This window comes from Neomonachus schauinslandi, chromosome 12 (assembly GCF_002201575.2).
Source record: "Neomonachus schauinslandi chromosome 12, ASM220157v2, whole genome shotgun sequence".
Lineage (NCBI taxonomy): Eukaryota > Metazoa > Chordata > Mammalia > Carnivora > Phocidae > Neomonachus > Neomonachus schauinslandi.
Window position 1 is genome coordinate 73,972,574 of NC_058414.1, and position 14,639 is coordinate 73,987,212.

The 14,639-nt window shown below is 38.9% G+C and overlaps 1 protein-coding gene across 1 annotated transcript in view; it reads right to left on the bottom strand.

Annotated features, from left to right (window-relative positions):
* Positions 1 to 14,639, bottom strand: part of CTTNBP2 (cortactin binding protein 2) — a 151,685-nt gene that overhangs the window by 64,878 nt on the left and 72,168 nt on the right. The window contains exons 4-6 of the mRNA XM_021699323.1: positions 8,749 to 10,393; positions 2,600 to 2,803; positions 848 to 947 (exon numbers count right to left, since the gene is read on the bottom strand). Coding sequence (XP_021554998.1) covers positions 848 to 947; positions 2,600 to 2,803; positions 8,749 to 10,393 — 1,949 coding nt within the window. The remainder of the gene's footprint in view (positions 1 to 847; positions 948 to 2,599; positions 2,804 to 8,748; positions 10,394 to 14,639) is intronic.

Here is a 14,639-nt window from a genome sequence, read left to right on the forward strand (position 1 = left end):
GGGTATTATATAAGACTGATGAATTACTGAACTCTTACATCTGAAACTAATAATACATTATATGTTAATTAACTGAATTTAAATTTTAAAAAAACTTAAAAAAAAACCATTTCTATCAGGATAGTTAGATAAAAAGTTGGAAAACAGCTTGCATTCCCCACAGGACATTTCAGCACAGGCAGAGAAAGCAGCCTAGTGACATTCTATTTTATTAAAAATTTTAAAAAGCCATGTCTATATTCAACAGACTTGGTAGGCTACTGAAGAAATCACTGCTAAACTTACACATATTTCAGTTGGTAGGTTCTTTTGGGTTTGTGCTCTAATTACATTTAGTATGAAAAGTTTCTGCTTCAATTTTTTTTAAATGACAAAACAAGGTGAATATATTGGGATTTAATACTGAATAAATTGCCACTCAGAAGTTAAGATTATTGTAATTAATATAATTCTAGGATTTATTTTTAATGCCATCACAAGTGAAAAACTTTTGCATTGGGGTTGTGGTAAACAGTGAATGACAGTCTTTAACAGTGTATGTATCACCGCATATATGTTGATAGACTATAAATCGATTTTCTTCTTCAGAAGTAAGTTCATTCATGTCAGGTTGACACACAACATATTTCTCTTCTTTACTTCCCTCATATACAACTATTTACCTTTAAATAAGAAGAGCACATTTAAGATCCTACTTTGCATTTAAATCTTCGAATATATTTAGTGAACTTATTTGCCAGTGGATTTTAAGCACTAGTTTACACATTCAGAACTGAAATATGTGTGCAAATTATAGAGAGACTCTTTTCATAGAGGGGGAGAAAGAAGAATTCAGAGCATCACTTACTTGAAATGTCCCTGAGCAGCTGCAGCACACAAGGGTGTGAAGCCATTTTTATCAGCAGCATTGACTTGGGCTTCTGCATTCAGCAGCAATCTCACACAGTCTATGGATTTTAATAGAAAGCCATTTAAATTCCCCATCTAGAGTTATGGTGAGCCAAATTCTAAACAAGCTCTATATAGATGCTAAACCCAAAGGACCTCTCCCGTGCACAGTCCACCTGACAATTCTAGCATGGTGGATATGAGACTCCACAGGCTATTTTACAGAGAAAGTAGCCTCTTTTCCAGAACATGCTAATGCCCCAGACTCACCAACTAAGTAAGACGTGATATTTGTGTGTGTGTGTGTGTGTGTGTGTGTGTGTGTGTGTGTGTGTGTTGCTTTGGGAAGAGTTGCTGATGAGAGAAAGGATTGTTATGTGTCAGAAAATATTTTACCAGATTTTTCCACCAGTCTATCCCAGAAAATAATGTTATTGGATAGAGAACTAAATCTACTTACCAAATTGAAATACCATTCTTTGTATTTAAATAGTTAAATTCTTACTTTGTGATAATTGACCTTTAAAACACTTCTGTGTGATGGTCATCCTACATGTAGCAGTGTGTGAGGTAAACCCACATAAAGTCACCTGACTCTGACATAAATATCATCTAGGACTCGTGTTCCTCATGGTATTTACTAGATTTAATATCTCTACATTAAAGAAAATTCCTACAGGGCTTCTGAAGTAAAGAATCCGAAGGTACTTTTAAAATCATGAGCTATCTTCTTAGCTCACTAGATTCTTCCAGTTAGTCCACTTGAACACAGTGAAGCTCTGAAAACTTCTGTGAATTACTCAACAATCATGCAGCTTATATGAGCAATGCTATTTGATTTTGGATTTGCAGTCAAATTATCTTTTTCTGCACTACCATATGTTTTAGTAAATTTGACCACAAGACTTGCATTTTAAGAAACAAGAATAATTCCCAGACTTCACCAATATATCATTTATAGCTGTACAACCCCTCAGTTCTCTTAAAAAAAAAATCCAAATAACTATAAATCGTTCCAACGATAGAACAGTTTCAGACCCATGACCTTCTAGAACTACTAAAACTTGCCCTCACCGTATCATGTGTTAAGACCTGTCACTTTGAGTTTCACACACAGGTATTCTAACAGACAAATTAAGCTATTTTGTCCTGACTAAAGTGATCACAGATGGGAGGCTTTATTCTAAAATGTGCTTCATAGTACTAGACCCCCAATTTTGACATATACCATACATTTCATTGTGCATAAAACAAAGATCACTTTTTGCTAGCTGCAATAAAATCTTACTTAAAAAAAAAAGATTTTTATTTATTTGAGAGAGAGAGGGTGAGCGAGCGAGCATGGGGGGAGGGGCAGAGGGAGAGGGGAGAAAGAGAATCTAGAGCAGACTCTGTGCTGACTGTGGAGCCCAAGGGGGGGAGGGGGGTCGATCTCATGACCCTGAGATCATGACCTGAGCTGAAATCAAGAGTCAGTTGCTCAATTGACTGAGACACCCAGGTGCCCCTAAAATTTTACATTTTTACAAAACTACAATTTGGATTTTTTTTTTTAATATTTACAAAATCTTCAAATCAAGTAAAAAAAAATTTATCCACTACCACCTGTAAGACAAAATCAAAACCAAAAGAACCTTTTGCTCATAGCAATGGTTACCAGTGCTTTTGACTCTCCATCCTTTTGCAAGAGGTAAGATCTCACCATCTTTACCTGTATGTCCATTCTTAGCAGCAGAATACAAGGCAGAATGGCCATCTTCACAGGAGTAATTAATGTCCAGTCCTTCTTCATTAAGCAGCATTGATAATAAAGTGACATTTCCCTGGGCAGCAGCTTGCTGAAGAAGGGTGGGCCTGCCAGCCAGGGGGGCAGGACCACCACTCATTAGCAAAGGGGTTAGGGAGGGTGACCAGCCTGTGGGTTAAAGTGACCCTAGTTAGAGAGTAGGAGCAAGGACAAGAGACAGATATTACCCACTTGTTTCTGAATTACACACACACACAGACATATGAATATGTATCCTTAGAGGATTATGTGGTTTCTAACATTATCAATCTGTTAATATTTACTTAGCACAAATCTGTACTGTTATTTCAATCTTGTATCTGCTAATTAAGTTAACATACACAGTGACATATTATTTTTAGTTGTCAGTCTTACACAGATAAATGTTAAAGTGGTGATTGGTTTTAGGAAACTAAGATGGCTGTCTCATTTTAAAAGTTCAAATTCCACTTCAGGGCTTCAAAACAATTTGAATTTTAAAATTATGTATAGATTTCCTCAATTTCAATATCAATCTGAAAAGTGAACTGACATCTTTAGGTACAGAAATAATTGTAAGAAATAGAGATTTATTTTTTCAACCATGTTTCCAAGGTACTTAACTAAAAATTTTACACAGACCATTAAGATAGACCAAATATTGCCAAGAAATCTATTTACATTCCTTGAATTCCCTTATTTGGGGGAAAAAAAAAATGGAGGGAGCCAAGCTCTATTCAGTATCAAGAGCTAATAGAAGCACAACATATATAATTGAATCTAGAATACTGTATACCAGCACAAGTAATGCAAGACATGATTCTGAAGACTTTATCACCTGGCCATCTTTACAACTTGTATACCAGAACCTTTTAACCAGCCAACAAAACAGGACAGTCTACCATATAGTTTTAACAAGAATCATAAGAGTTGTCATAGTTAGATATTTCTCATCAGTATTTAGCAGCTTTAGAAGAGAATCTGTTAAGTGTGTGAAGTCGGCTGCATATAGCATGGAAAATTTTCTGAATTCTTCCTTGGTCAAAAGGCTGTAAAAACAGTAAAGTAAAAATGTTTATTTAATGTGATATATAGGTATTTTATGTGTTTTAGATACAATTAACTTTCAGAATAAGTCATTGTACTTTCTTCCTTTTGAAGCCCCAAATACCTCAAAGTAATGTCTGGTGTATACAGTGGGGCCTATGTGCACATATTCACTCTTTATGGTACGCTTTCTACATAAACCCAGTAACATTCTCTGTAGTCGGACACAATTGATGGATCTTTTATGTCTCCGCCACCTTGGTATAAGGATAATATTCTACGTATATGGGTATTACATTAATAAGCAATAAATTTGTATAATTGAGACTTGAATTATTTTAATAAATATTAAAATCAAAGGATTTCTTGGTATTTTAAAAGTTCTTTGTGAAAAAGAGTTTATACAAATAAAACAAGACTGTTTATTAAAAGCTGGATATTATGTCTTCATAATTAGTTATTTGGGTCCATGAACAATTTATTGTTTTTACCCTGTTAGACTGCAATGACATACAAAATTCAAATGCTCATAAAATTAAATATTTATCTAAACTTTATGATATTTTCCCATTGATATTCATTAGCTCTTCTTACAAAAGTAGTATTTTTACTTCATACTTACAAGAAGGCTCCTCTCTGGTACATTTTACCTTTTGTATTTTCTTAAAAACAAACAAAAAAAAAACAAGCCCACAAAAATTAAATCAGTACTTATTAGAAATGGATGATAAACAGAGAAATTATAAACACCAAGGTATGATACCTTGACTGCAAAGCAAACACAAAGGTAACATGAAGGCATTGCAAGGTGGTCCTCTGTGGAATAGAAGGGAGTGTGGCTCACAAGGCAGTGAGCTTCTCTCCTTGAGCTCCCGGTGCGCTCTCTCCCCACCCTTCCCCCTCCCTCCCTCTCCTCTCACTGTCCTTCCTGCTACCCCCACCTCCTCTAGCTCATCCAAGCTGTCTTCGTTATTGATATCCTGTCAAGAATATCAACACTTAAATATCAAATGGTTTGCTCTTCTTTTGGATTTTATTTTCATTTTTTTTTTCCAATGCAATTCTAGGCTTTGGGGGACAATTTAAATACAGATATATTTTTAACTGCCTTCTATGGAATCTTGGGATATAGTATCCTGGGAAACTCTATTTTTAATGCTAAGCTATCTGAAAGAGAAAATATTTATTCAAAAATTTTCTCAATCTTTAGACCACTGAAGAGTCAGTTTTCTGTCATACAAAACAACAGAGGAATTATACATGAAATTTTTTTGTATTTTCTGAGAGGTGTGAAATATATTTTTAAAATCTTTTACAAAAGAACAATGCTTTATAAATACCAGGTATTCTTAAAGCTTAAATAAATTTTTTTATCCCCACACTCATTTCCAATTGCTTAAGTTATTTTAATGAATCCTTTTATCAATATGGGAAAAATAAAACTTTACCATGAGACTTTATTGTTCATTTGAAATTCCCAACAATGATAAAAACAGTAATGACAGAACAGACCTTCGTCATACAGCTACTTTAATGGGGTTAGAAAAAGGTCATTCAGCTTCGCAGTGTCATATGCAAACATTAGTAAAGGTGAGCATCTTGCAGAACATGCGGTGGGTAAGGGAACAGAGAGAACGTGCAGTGCGAGAGGGAAGAGAGGTTGAGAACAGCTTCTGGCATCAGCTTCAGAGTGTGGAGAAGGTTAATGTCATAGCTCAGGTCAATCTCATTTTCAGATTTAGACTTCAAGCCAATCATACATGGAGGATCACTTTTAAAAGATCTATGTTTAAGGAAAAATGTCTGAACCAAATTAAATAAAATGTACCAAAGCACCCCCCTCCCCCGCCAAAAAAAACCCCAAAACCAAAACCAAACCAGAAACAAATTTCCAAGGGTATGAAAACTCAGCTGCCTGAGGTGATTTCTGGTTTAGGCTTCTGTTCATCTAACAGTTAAAATGTGTTCATTGGACAAGTTCAGGAGGAACAAGAAATTTTAATTCATTTAGATTTTAAAATGCTACTTAAAAATTTAACATTTGGCCATAAAAACTGCTAACAGAGTAATTTACAACATAATTCATTAAAATGGTATCTTCTATCAATGCAATTCTCCTCAGGAGTGCTTTAGCTTAATCATAATTGTTTGTCACAGATATAAATTGATGTAGAAACTCAGAATTTTAGAGTTTTAAAGATATGGGATCTAGTGGTTCTCTAAGAAGGGAGAGGTAGTGTACTGCTGTTTGAAAAATTCAAAAGACAAGTTTAATAAATCTTTCTGGACTGAAACTTATTTTTTTTTTTTTTTTTGGTTCAATGATTTCATTTTTAGATGAAAAAGCTAATGGCTCAGAGCAAACAGGCTCTTTAGGGTGACACTAGAAAGAGGCAGAAGTGGACTAACCCTGTCTTCTTAGACTCAGTCCAGAGCTCTTTTCCTCACTGAATTTGGAACAGACATCTATCTACCAAGGATTTGGCAGATGTGCTCTGTCCTCATGCCCTGCGCTTATCAACCACAATTGCATTAGTGGCTATTTAGCAGATTAATAACCTTCAATGAGCTTATGATCGGGAGAGGCACAAGTTCACCCAGGCACAGACAGGTTAAGAAGCAAGATGGAGGGAGCTCCGGTGCTTCCTGGCTGCAACGGGCATGGTGGCAAACATAGGGGCAATCCAAATGAAAAGCAGTTGAAATCCTGTATCTCATTTGGAAAAGTTAGGCTGGCCTACAACCATGGTTGATTTAATCACCCCTCCTACATAACTGTAATAACTTTTTTATTCCCCAGACTAGATGCTCAGGAAAAGCTCCTCCCTATAACCAAGTGACTTAGAAACTTATCATCCCACCAAGGGTAGTCTGGGAATTCCAAGATGATTTTGGCCAAACTGTAAAATCAGAGAAGAGAAAATGAGGAACGACTTTCACCTGTCTTCAGTGGCTGCTACTTCTTTGGTCCCACTGTTTATCCTCTTTTGCTCTCTAGATACAAGCAAAGGGCATTTTTCAGAAGGATTATAGCTCCTTTATCCAAAATTCCACTCTATCCTAGCTAGGTCAATCTGGCAAATATATAATAGACTAGGAAATCTCTTGTCTTTCAAGTTTAAGATCCTGCTGACAAAATGTTTCTCGGGTATGGATGCTGATTTTAAAACTTTTCCACTGAAACCAAGACACTGAAGCTGAACCTTGGAGCACAGCAACGACTGGGGCAATAATTGGCAAAGCATCAAAGTCCAAAGCAACGATGGCTTTGTAGTTTTTAAAAACTGACAAAATTTATATATCCCAGGAAGTGTTTTTCCATTTTATAGCTTGCACATTTATGTCAACAGCATCGCCATGGCCCCCAACAGTTTTGGGACCTGTGCGTGAGACTGCCTTAAGACCTTACAGTACGCTTTCTGATTCTCCTGAACGGTAGCAAAAGTTCCTCCTTTGAGCATGGATTTAGCTCTGGAAAACAGCTACCATCATTTTAGGCCATGAGAAAGGCTGTCCAGCTCAGTAATATCATTTTGAATAAAAAATATGGAACGCTGAATGCCTGTGAAGACATCACAAGGTAATAACAGCGAGGTCAATCCTAAAGCAAATGTTTTAAGCAACAATATCAATGAAGCAAGAATATCACCTCTATTTACTCATCACTCATGCTGCTCTAAGTGCAACACCAAGCTCTTTGAACGTTAGTATAGTTAATCCTAATAGCCACCCTACCCCATGAGTAGCATAAGCTCCGTATTAAGAATGGGAAAACTTGCTCAGTCCAAGAAAAATCACCAAAACACACAGCCATAAATTGCAGAGCCTAGATTCCAGCACAGATCTGACTGACATCAAAGTCCATGCTGTTTCCAATTCCCAATTATGCACCAAAATACGAATAGCAGCCTCTCAATGAGCATAATTTCCAGGAGACAGCTTATAATTAGGTAAGTAAGTCCTGGCATATTGCTCTCATTACCTGACAATTAGCAAGAACGGTGCTACCTATTTTCCTCATTCTCACTCCCCACACCCTGAGTTTTAAATATAACACTACTCAAAACTTCACTTAATTCTTAAAGTTCCCTCCCATTAGAACCAATGGTCTCTGGTAGCCATTAAGATCCCATGGTAAGAGAGACTACTGTCAAGTTTCAACAGAACTTTGACACTAACATTATTTTAGAGCCACATTTACTCAGTGAAGAACTAATCCAATCATGTCAATAAAAAGCAATGCTTTCTCTAGCACTATAAAACAAAAGGGAAAAATCCAGTTCTTTATTAACTCCTTTAAGAGTCCCCTACTTCATAAACCACATCTGCAATGAAAACCTTCTCCACTCTAGCCTCCATGTGATGCTATCCATCTGTGCTCAAGTGTTGGAAGACAACAGCTCGGAACAGAATAAACAGCTTTTGAAATAAACTAAACTTAGAACAGAGAATTAAAATATATGTACTCTATTTTTGAGGTTAAAAAGAATACCAAACCACTATTAAAACCTAGAACATATCAATTACAGAGCAAATCTAATCAATTTGATAATCCGAGGTAGACTACAGTGTTAGTAACCACTTGAACAACTCTTTAACATTATCTCCAAAGGGATAGAATTGAACACAGATTGTCTGTTGACGACCCCCTAATATATGAAACCTTTTGAGATAAATATTTAAAAAGAAGGAACAATCTTTCTTCCCATGGAAATGCTTTAGTGTCTCTAAATTAATGGTCTCCATGAGCTCCAAACCACTACTTTCAGGTTATTTTAAAAGAAGAAAGCACTTAGCATCAAGATACCACAATTCATATAGCAAGATGAATCACCATACCCTGGAGGCTTTAAAGAAAAATACAAAAAAAAAAAAAGAGAGAGAGAGAGAGAGAGAGAGAGAGAGAGAGGAAAGAAATAGGAAAAGAAAACAAAACCAAAAACGTATCAAATTTAAAAACAAGTTTCAAGGCAATGTGAAGGAAATTAAGGCAAGTGAGGAGACAGGCCACATTCTTAAAAAAGGGTATAATATTTCAATCCCTTTACCTGATGCTGTTACCAGGAGGCTGTCTGAGGCACCTGTTCTACAGGATGAGGCACTAACAGGGTTTATGGAAGAGCAAAAGGCAATGGTGGTGGGAATGACAAGGGAACTTTCTGAACATGCAGGTTGGTTCAGTCCAGGGGTTTCAGCAGGCCAGGCACCCACCTGAGACGTGGCCAGGGCTGAAACGGCACAGCCTGCTGGTGCCACAGTTAAATCTATGGATGGTTTTGGTGGCAGCTGAGGGGAAGATGATTTAGGGAGATTCTCCTCATTTATTACCCTGTTCCCTTGTGGCAAAGTGGAAGGAGGCGAAGCCATAGTTTTGTTATCACCTTTGGCCCCTGCGTTGGAGGCCCTGCTGCTATCCATAATAACCTTGAGTTGGGGGTGTGGTGGAGAAGGAGTTTGGGAGAGCCCTGGCTTTTTTGGAGGGATAGGAGGAGGGTTTCCTCTGTCAACTCGTGCTACACCAGGAGTCTTTAAACTGGTCCGACTGACGGGAGGGCAGGTGCCAACGTCCCCCGTAGGGGGCACCCCAGGCCTTGGGGGTGCTCCTGCTTGAGGGCTCGTAAATCTTGACAGTGCTTGGGTCACAGTATTCCGAGCTAGTTGTTTGGCCACTAGGTTGTCACGACTTGTCGGAGAGACATCTCTGGATGGAGGACTTTGGGTAGTATTTCCATTTTGGTCCGGGTCATTGGCATTGCCCTGAAATCGAAATCTAGCTGCTTGGATTCGTGGGTTTAGACCGGGATGCAAAGCTGCATTGGCACACGGTGAGTGTAAACTGTGCGTAGGTGGTGCTTGTGAGTAGCTCTGGGGAGCTATGCCTGGCGTTTGCATGGTGGGAGGGGCAGTGCTGTTGGGAAGTGGGGTGGTGCTACTTGGCGAGCCAGTGCTCGGTCCGTTCTCCTCAACTCTGTTTGCACTTGGAGGTGGGGCAGTAGGCAGAGAGGAGCCAGTCAAGTCACCATGGGAAGCCTGCCTGTCGGTACCTGGTCTGCCCAGTGCGGCGCTGGTGCACACATTTCCTTTTGTGTTTGCAGAAACTAGGGGGCTCCCTGTGGGGGGCTTCACAGGCACGGTCAAAGGCAACTTCTTCACGTGGTCAGTGCTTTCTATCGGTAGTTCGGTCTGGCAAGCAACAGACCTCGTCACAGGTCCTTCTGTTCCCACAGATATGGAGACCAAACGCCTATCTTTCGTCTTTCGCGGGAGAGAGAGGCTTGGTTTGCTGTCATTTCCCCTTTTCAGTTGCTCAATCATTTTCTTCATCTTGTCTATCTCCTCTTTGAGGTCAGTGGTGTGCGCTTCTTCTCGGTGCAGTTTAGCACGGAGCTGTTCCCGTTCGGTGTCAAACTCAGAGAGTTGTTTCTCCATCTGAGCTTCCATTTCTGTGCTCCTTTGTTTCTCAGTGGAGAGCTCCTCTTCTAATGCACTCGTCTTTTTCTTTTCCTCCTCCAGTTTGGCCATCACGTCTTCTAGCTTCTGGGCCTCCTCTAGGACTTTGCCCGAGAGCTGTTTGCACTCCTTGACCAGCATCAGGACCACGTGCTTGTTCTTGCCACGCTCTTCTTCCAGGCGGGCCTCCAGCTGCTTGTGCTCCTGCTCAAGGGCTTGCAGCTGAAGCTTCTCTGTCTCCAGCTGAAAGAAATTCACAGGACAGCCCTGAGTAACATGCGGAGAACCTTTCAGCCAAAGAAGTGCTTCTTGCGAGATTTTTATTAGTTGTGTAACAGCTATGTGATTTGGGTTAGCTGAAGGGCCACGTTTCTAAAATGTGTTGTGATATGAAAGATAATATTTTAGATACTCATTAAATGAGAAAATAGATGTAAATGGTTTAATGAAAACCATCTAAGTCACAGCAATAGAGAATTTTTAAAAATCTATTAAACTACAGAAAAAGAACAGTAACCTGATACTTCAGATCACAACACAGAGTTCAGAAAGTTCTGTTTTGTAAAAATAGAACTCTGTAAGGAAACTGGTGTTCTTTTTTTTTTTTTAAGGTTTAGTGCCTTAAGGTTATTAACGAATCTCTGAGGTACAGTATAAAGAAAAGTGAAAACAGAGGACTTCAGTTAAATTCTAAGTTTCTACATTTGCTAATTGTGTTGCTTAACTTTTAACTTCAAGCTTCTTATGATGGGTTGTTGTAGAAATCATACAAAATCGTATCTGAACGTTCTTTGAAAACTGTAAGAACTAAAGAAATATTTTACTAGAACTATGATCAGTATCAGTGACCCGAAGTCCAAGCTCATCTCCTCCAATCCTACTTCTCACTGAGCCCCCACTACATTGGCCTCCCTGGTTCCTGCACATTGTCCTGCCTCAGGGTCTTTGGCTTTCCTGTTCTCTCTGCCCACAATTCCACCACACACCTTCATGCAGGGCTCCTGGGCTAAGCAGTTCGTGCACCACACAAGGATGACCAGCTGGAGCGGTGAGTGGGAGCCCCAATCTAGCCCTGTCTACTCACCCAGTGTCTGCCCAGGCATGGGGCTTCATCTGCCCGTAAAGAGGGGCATCTGTCTGCTCACCAAGCCACAGGCTGCTAGGGTTCATGCTTCCCAAAGAAACATTTTTCTAGTTGATCAATGTAGAGGAGCTTTTTAAAAAACCTCTGTATCTCCAGGTGGGGTTTTCGAATATGCACAAAAGCACCCAAAGCACAGAAGTCTGACTTCTTCAGTTCCTCCAGGCCTCTGCTCAACTGTCCCCTTCACCGCGAGGCCTCCTTCTCACTGCCCTGCCGAAAACAGTGGTCCCTCCCCACCCCTGTACTCCTCACCCTTTGCTTAGCACCTACCTGCCCCCACCGGAATGTAACTCCCTGAGGGCAGGGACTAGACCTTCTTTGCTGCTGTTCCCCAAAACACAGTGGTGTTTAATTGTTGACTGGATGAATGAAATTAACATAGTTCACAGAAACAACCAACTTCTGCACACTGAGGGCCTTTCTGGGTACACAGGTCTTACAGCCTCCAAAATGCATGACTTTCCCACGTTTATACAGGTTTCCCACTTCTTTCCAGAGGAGCACCTACTGCCTGCCATAAGGTGCTCATGAAGGACAGATCCCCAAGCTGGGCTGCAGCAGTCAGCTAGGTCCACATGCCCCACCTTCCCAACTAGAGAAGCATTCCTCTGGTAGTCCATACAAGGGCCTTATGATTCATAAAGGTTAAAGTAGATCTACCTGATGAAGACACAGAAAGGACTCCCCCCACTGACCACCACCCCAAATGTTAAATATAAATATATTCTCATGAGATCCAGTAATTATTTAAGTCAGTTTTTAGTCATCAGAGAGGAAGGAGATGCTCACATGATCCATCAGTTGTGAGAATGTGCTCCTGTTCCTCACCCCGCTGAGAAAATCTATTAAATCTATCACAGTCAGTCACGGAACCAAAAGGAGAGAATGGCTCATTAGAGTCAGAGATATTATTCATTTACTCTAGGATGCTTCCTGCCTTGAAAAAGTTGAATGGTATTGCATGGGTTCTATAAATAAGTGATCAGGAATACGGATAATTCCCCAAGAATAATTAGCGACAACTGTTTATACACATACTATTCTACTATATGCAATTTTAGGGGTGACTTCAAAAATAGATTAGGTAAGATGTGGGGAACAATAGTGCTGTCATATACTATATTTATATGCATATTTTATTCATCTGATGCCTCACAGAAAACTTGACTTCTAAATAGTCAAAACACATTTAACTCTTCTAAATGCATCAAATAATAAGTTTCTGTAAAAGGCATACACAAAGTTAGGACTACTAAGAAAATTTTAAATATTGTATTCACTGCTGCCCCAAATTCTTATAGCAATGTTGGAAAAAGCGAAACTGGGTCAATCTTCAGCTTATTTTAAAAATATGAGTTCCATAATTTACCTTGGGAGCCGGAAAAAAAAAAAAAAAGATGTTCTGGAGAACTTTAAGGGCTATCTTCATTTTATACAACTAACTAGATGCCAAATGAGTGATCTCTCTGATGTCATCTAGTGAATCAGTGTCAGCATACATGGAACTCTGGGTTCCACTTGTCTCAAGCTTTTCTCACCACATCATACATCTTGCCCACACTATTTCTTCACTAGGGGTCATCACACTTTATTTTTAAAATGATAACTTACATCTCACACTTGAGAATCAAATTGAAGAAAGACTTCTAACAGGAGATCAACTCAACAAATCTCACATATTTATACAGAAAACTAAACTACTATAAAAGCACCCATAATTCTTTTGCATCTTTGTTCTTCCATCACTCTGACCTTGTAAGTCCTATCTCAGATGAACACATGTCTTTTTAAATCTTACCACAGATAGTGGAGCACAAAGTAAGCCACATAACCAGTGCACCTGCAAACACAAGGCTCCAGACTCCATTAAGTTCTGAGCACCAGTCATTAATCACTCTGCCTTTGTTTAGCCTCCTCTACCATTTACACTTCAGGGAATATTTAAACTTCTGCCACTCTCCCCCCAAAACATCACCCAATGACCACTCAACTAACTCTCAGTCTACCCTAATAGACTCTTTTATCAAGAAGATTGACTCCCTCTACATCCTGTCTCCTCCCTTAAGCATATTTTTTTAAATAACCACACCAATCTCTACTTCCCTCCCTTCACTCTAAGGGAGAAAGATTTCCATATGTTCAAGGTCAGACTTTCTTCAACAATTAACTTCACACTCTCCTTTCACCTGAGACTTGCTCCATCAGTTATCACACTGCTCTTTATAAATAATAAAGATCCCCCTCTGTACCAGCTCTTTCCAGTTTATATTCCATACTTAAAAATATTTTTTTATATTCAAAAAAATTCCATGGCCATTCTGGCCCAGAGACAAAATCTTTGTGCTTACAAGAGTAAGAGATGTAGTACCAAGGTCTGATCCCAAACTTCTTAGCTGTGTGACCTTGGTAAATTCTCTCTAAAGTTCAGTTCTATTTGGTTCCCTTATCTGCAGAATAGAGCAATAATTCTTATTACTTTATAAGATTAAATGAGGCAATGCATATAAAGCATGTATCATTGTGCCTGGCATTAAAAATATATTGTTTTCAATTCATAATATAATAACTATTTGTGCTATTTAAAAGTATGTCACTTTTGCAGTGTTTTTCCTCTGAAAATACATTTATAAGCAAACTATGATCTATAGAATTGACCATATTTAATATATAAATGGATTTTTAATAAGTTAGATAGCAGTTATAATACAATTATAAAGTATATCAGAGACCCCCAACAAAGAAAAGAATCAGAGACTATGGCCTCTGCCACAGACCTAATGGATAAGGATATAAGCAAGATGTCAGAGACAGACTTCAGAGTAGCAATTATAAAGTCGGTATCTAGGCTTGAGAAAAATATTAGCAACAATATAGAATCTCTAAGGGCAGGTATAAGATCTGATCAGGCCGAACTTAAAAATGCTATGACTGAGATGCAGTCTAAACTGGATACCCTGACAGCCAGGGTAAAATGAGGCAGAAGAACTAATTAGTGAGCTAGAAGATTAGATGATAGAAAAGGAAGCAGAGGAGGCCTGGGATAAACACCTAAAAGCCCAAGAGATCACACTGAGAGAGATTAATGATGCCATGAAACATTCCAATGTCAGAATTATTGGGATCCCTGAGGGGGTAGAGAGAGAGAGAGGACTAGAAGATATCTTTGAGCAAATTGTAGCTGAGAACTACCCTAATCTGTGGAGGGAAACAAGCATTTGTGTCCAAGAGGCAGAGAAGACCCCTCCCAAGATCAATGAGAACAGACCAATGCCCCGACATATAATAGTAAAACTTGCAAATCTTAGAACCAAAGAAGCAAACCTGAAAGCAGCTAGGGGGAAGAGA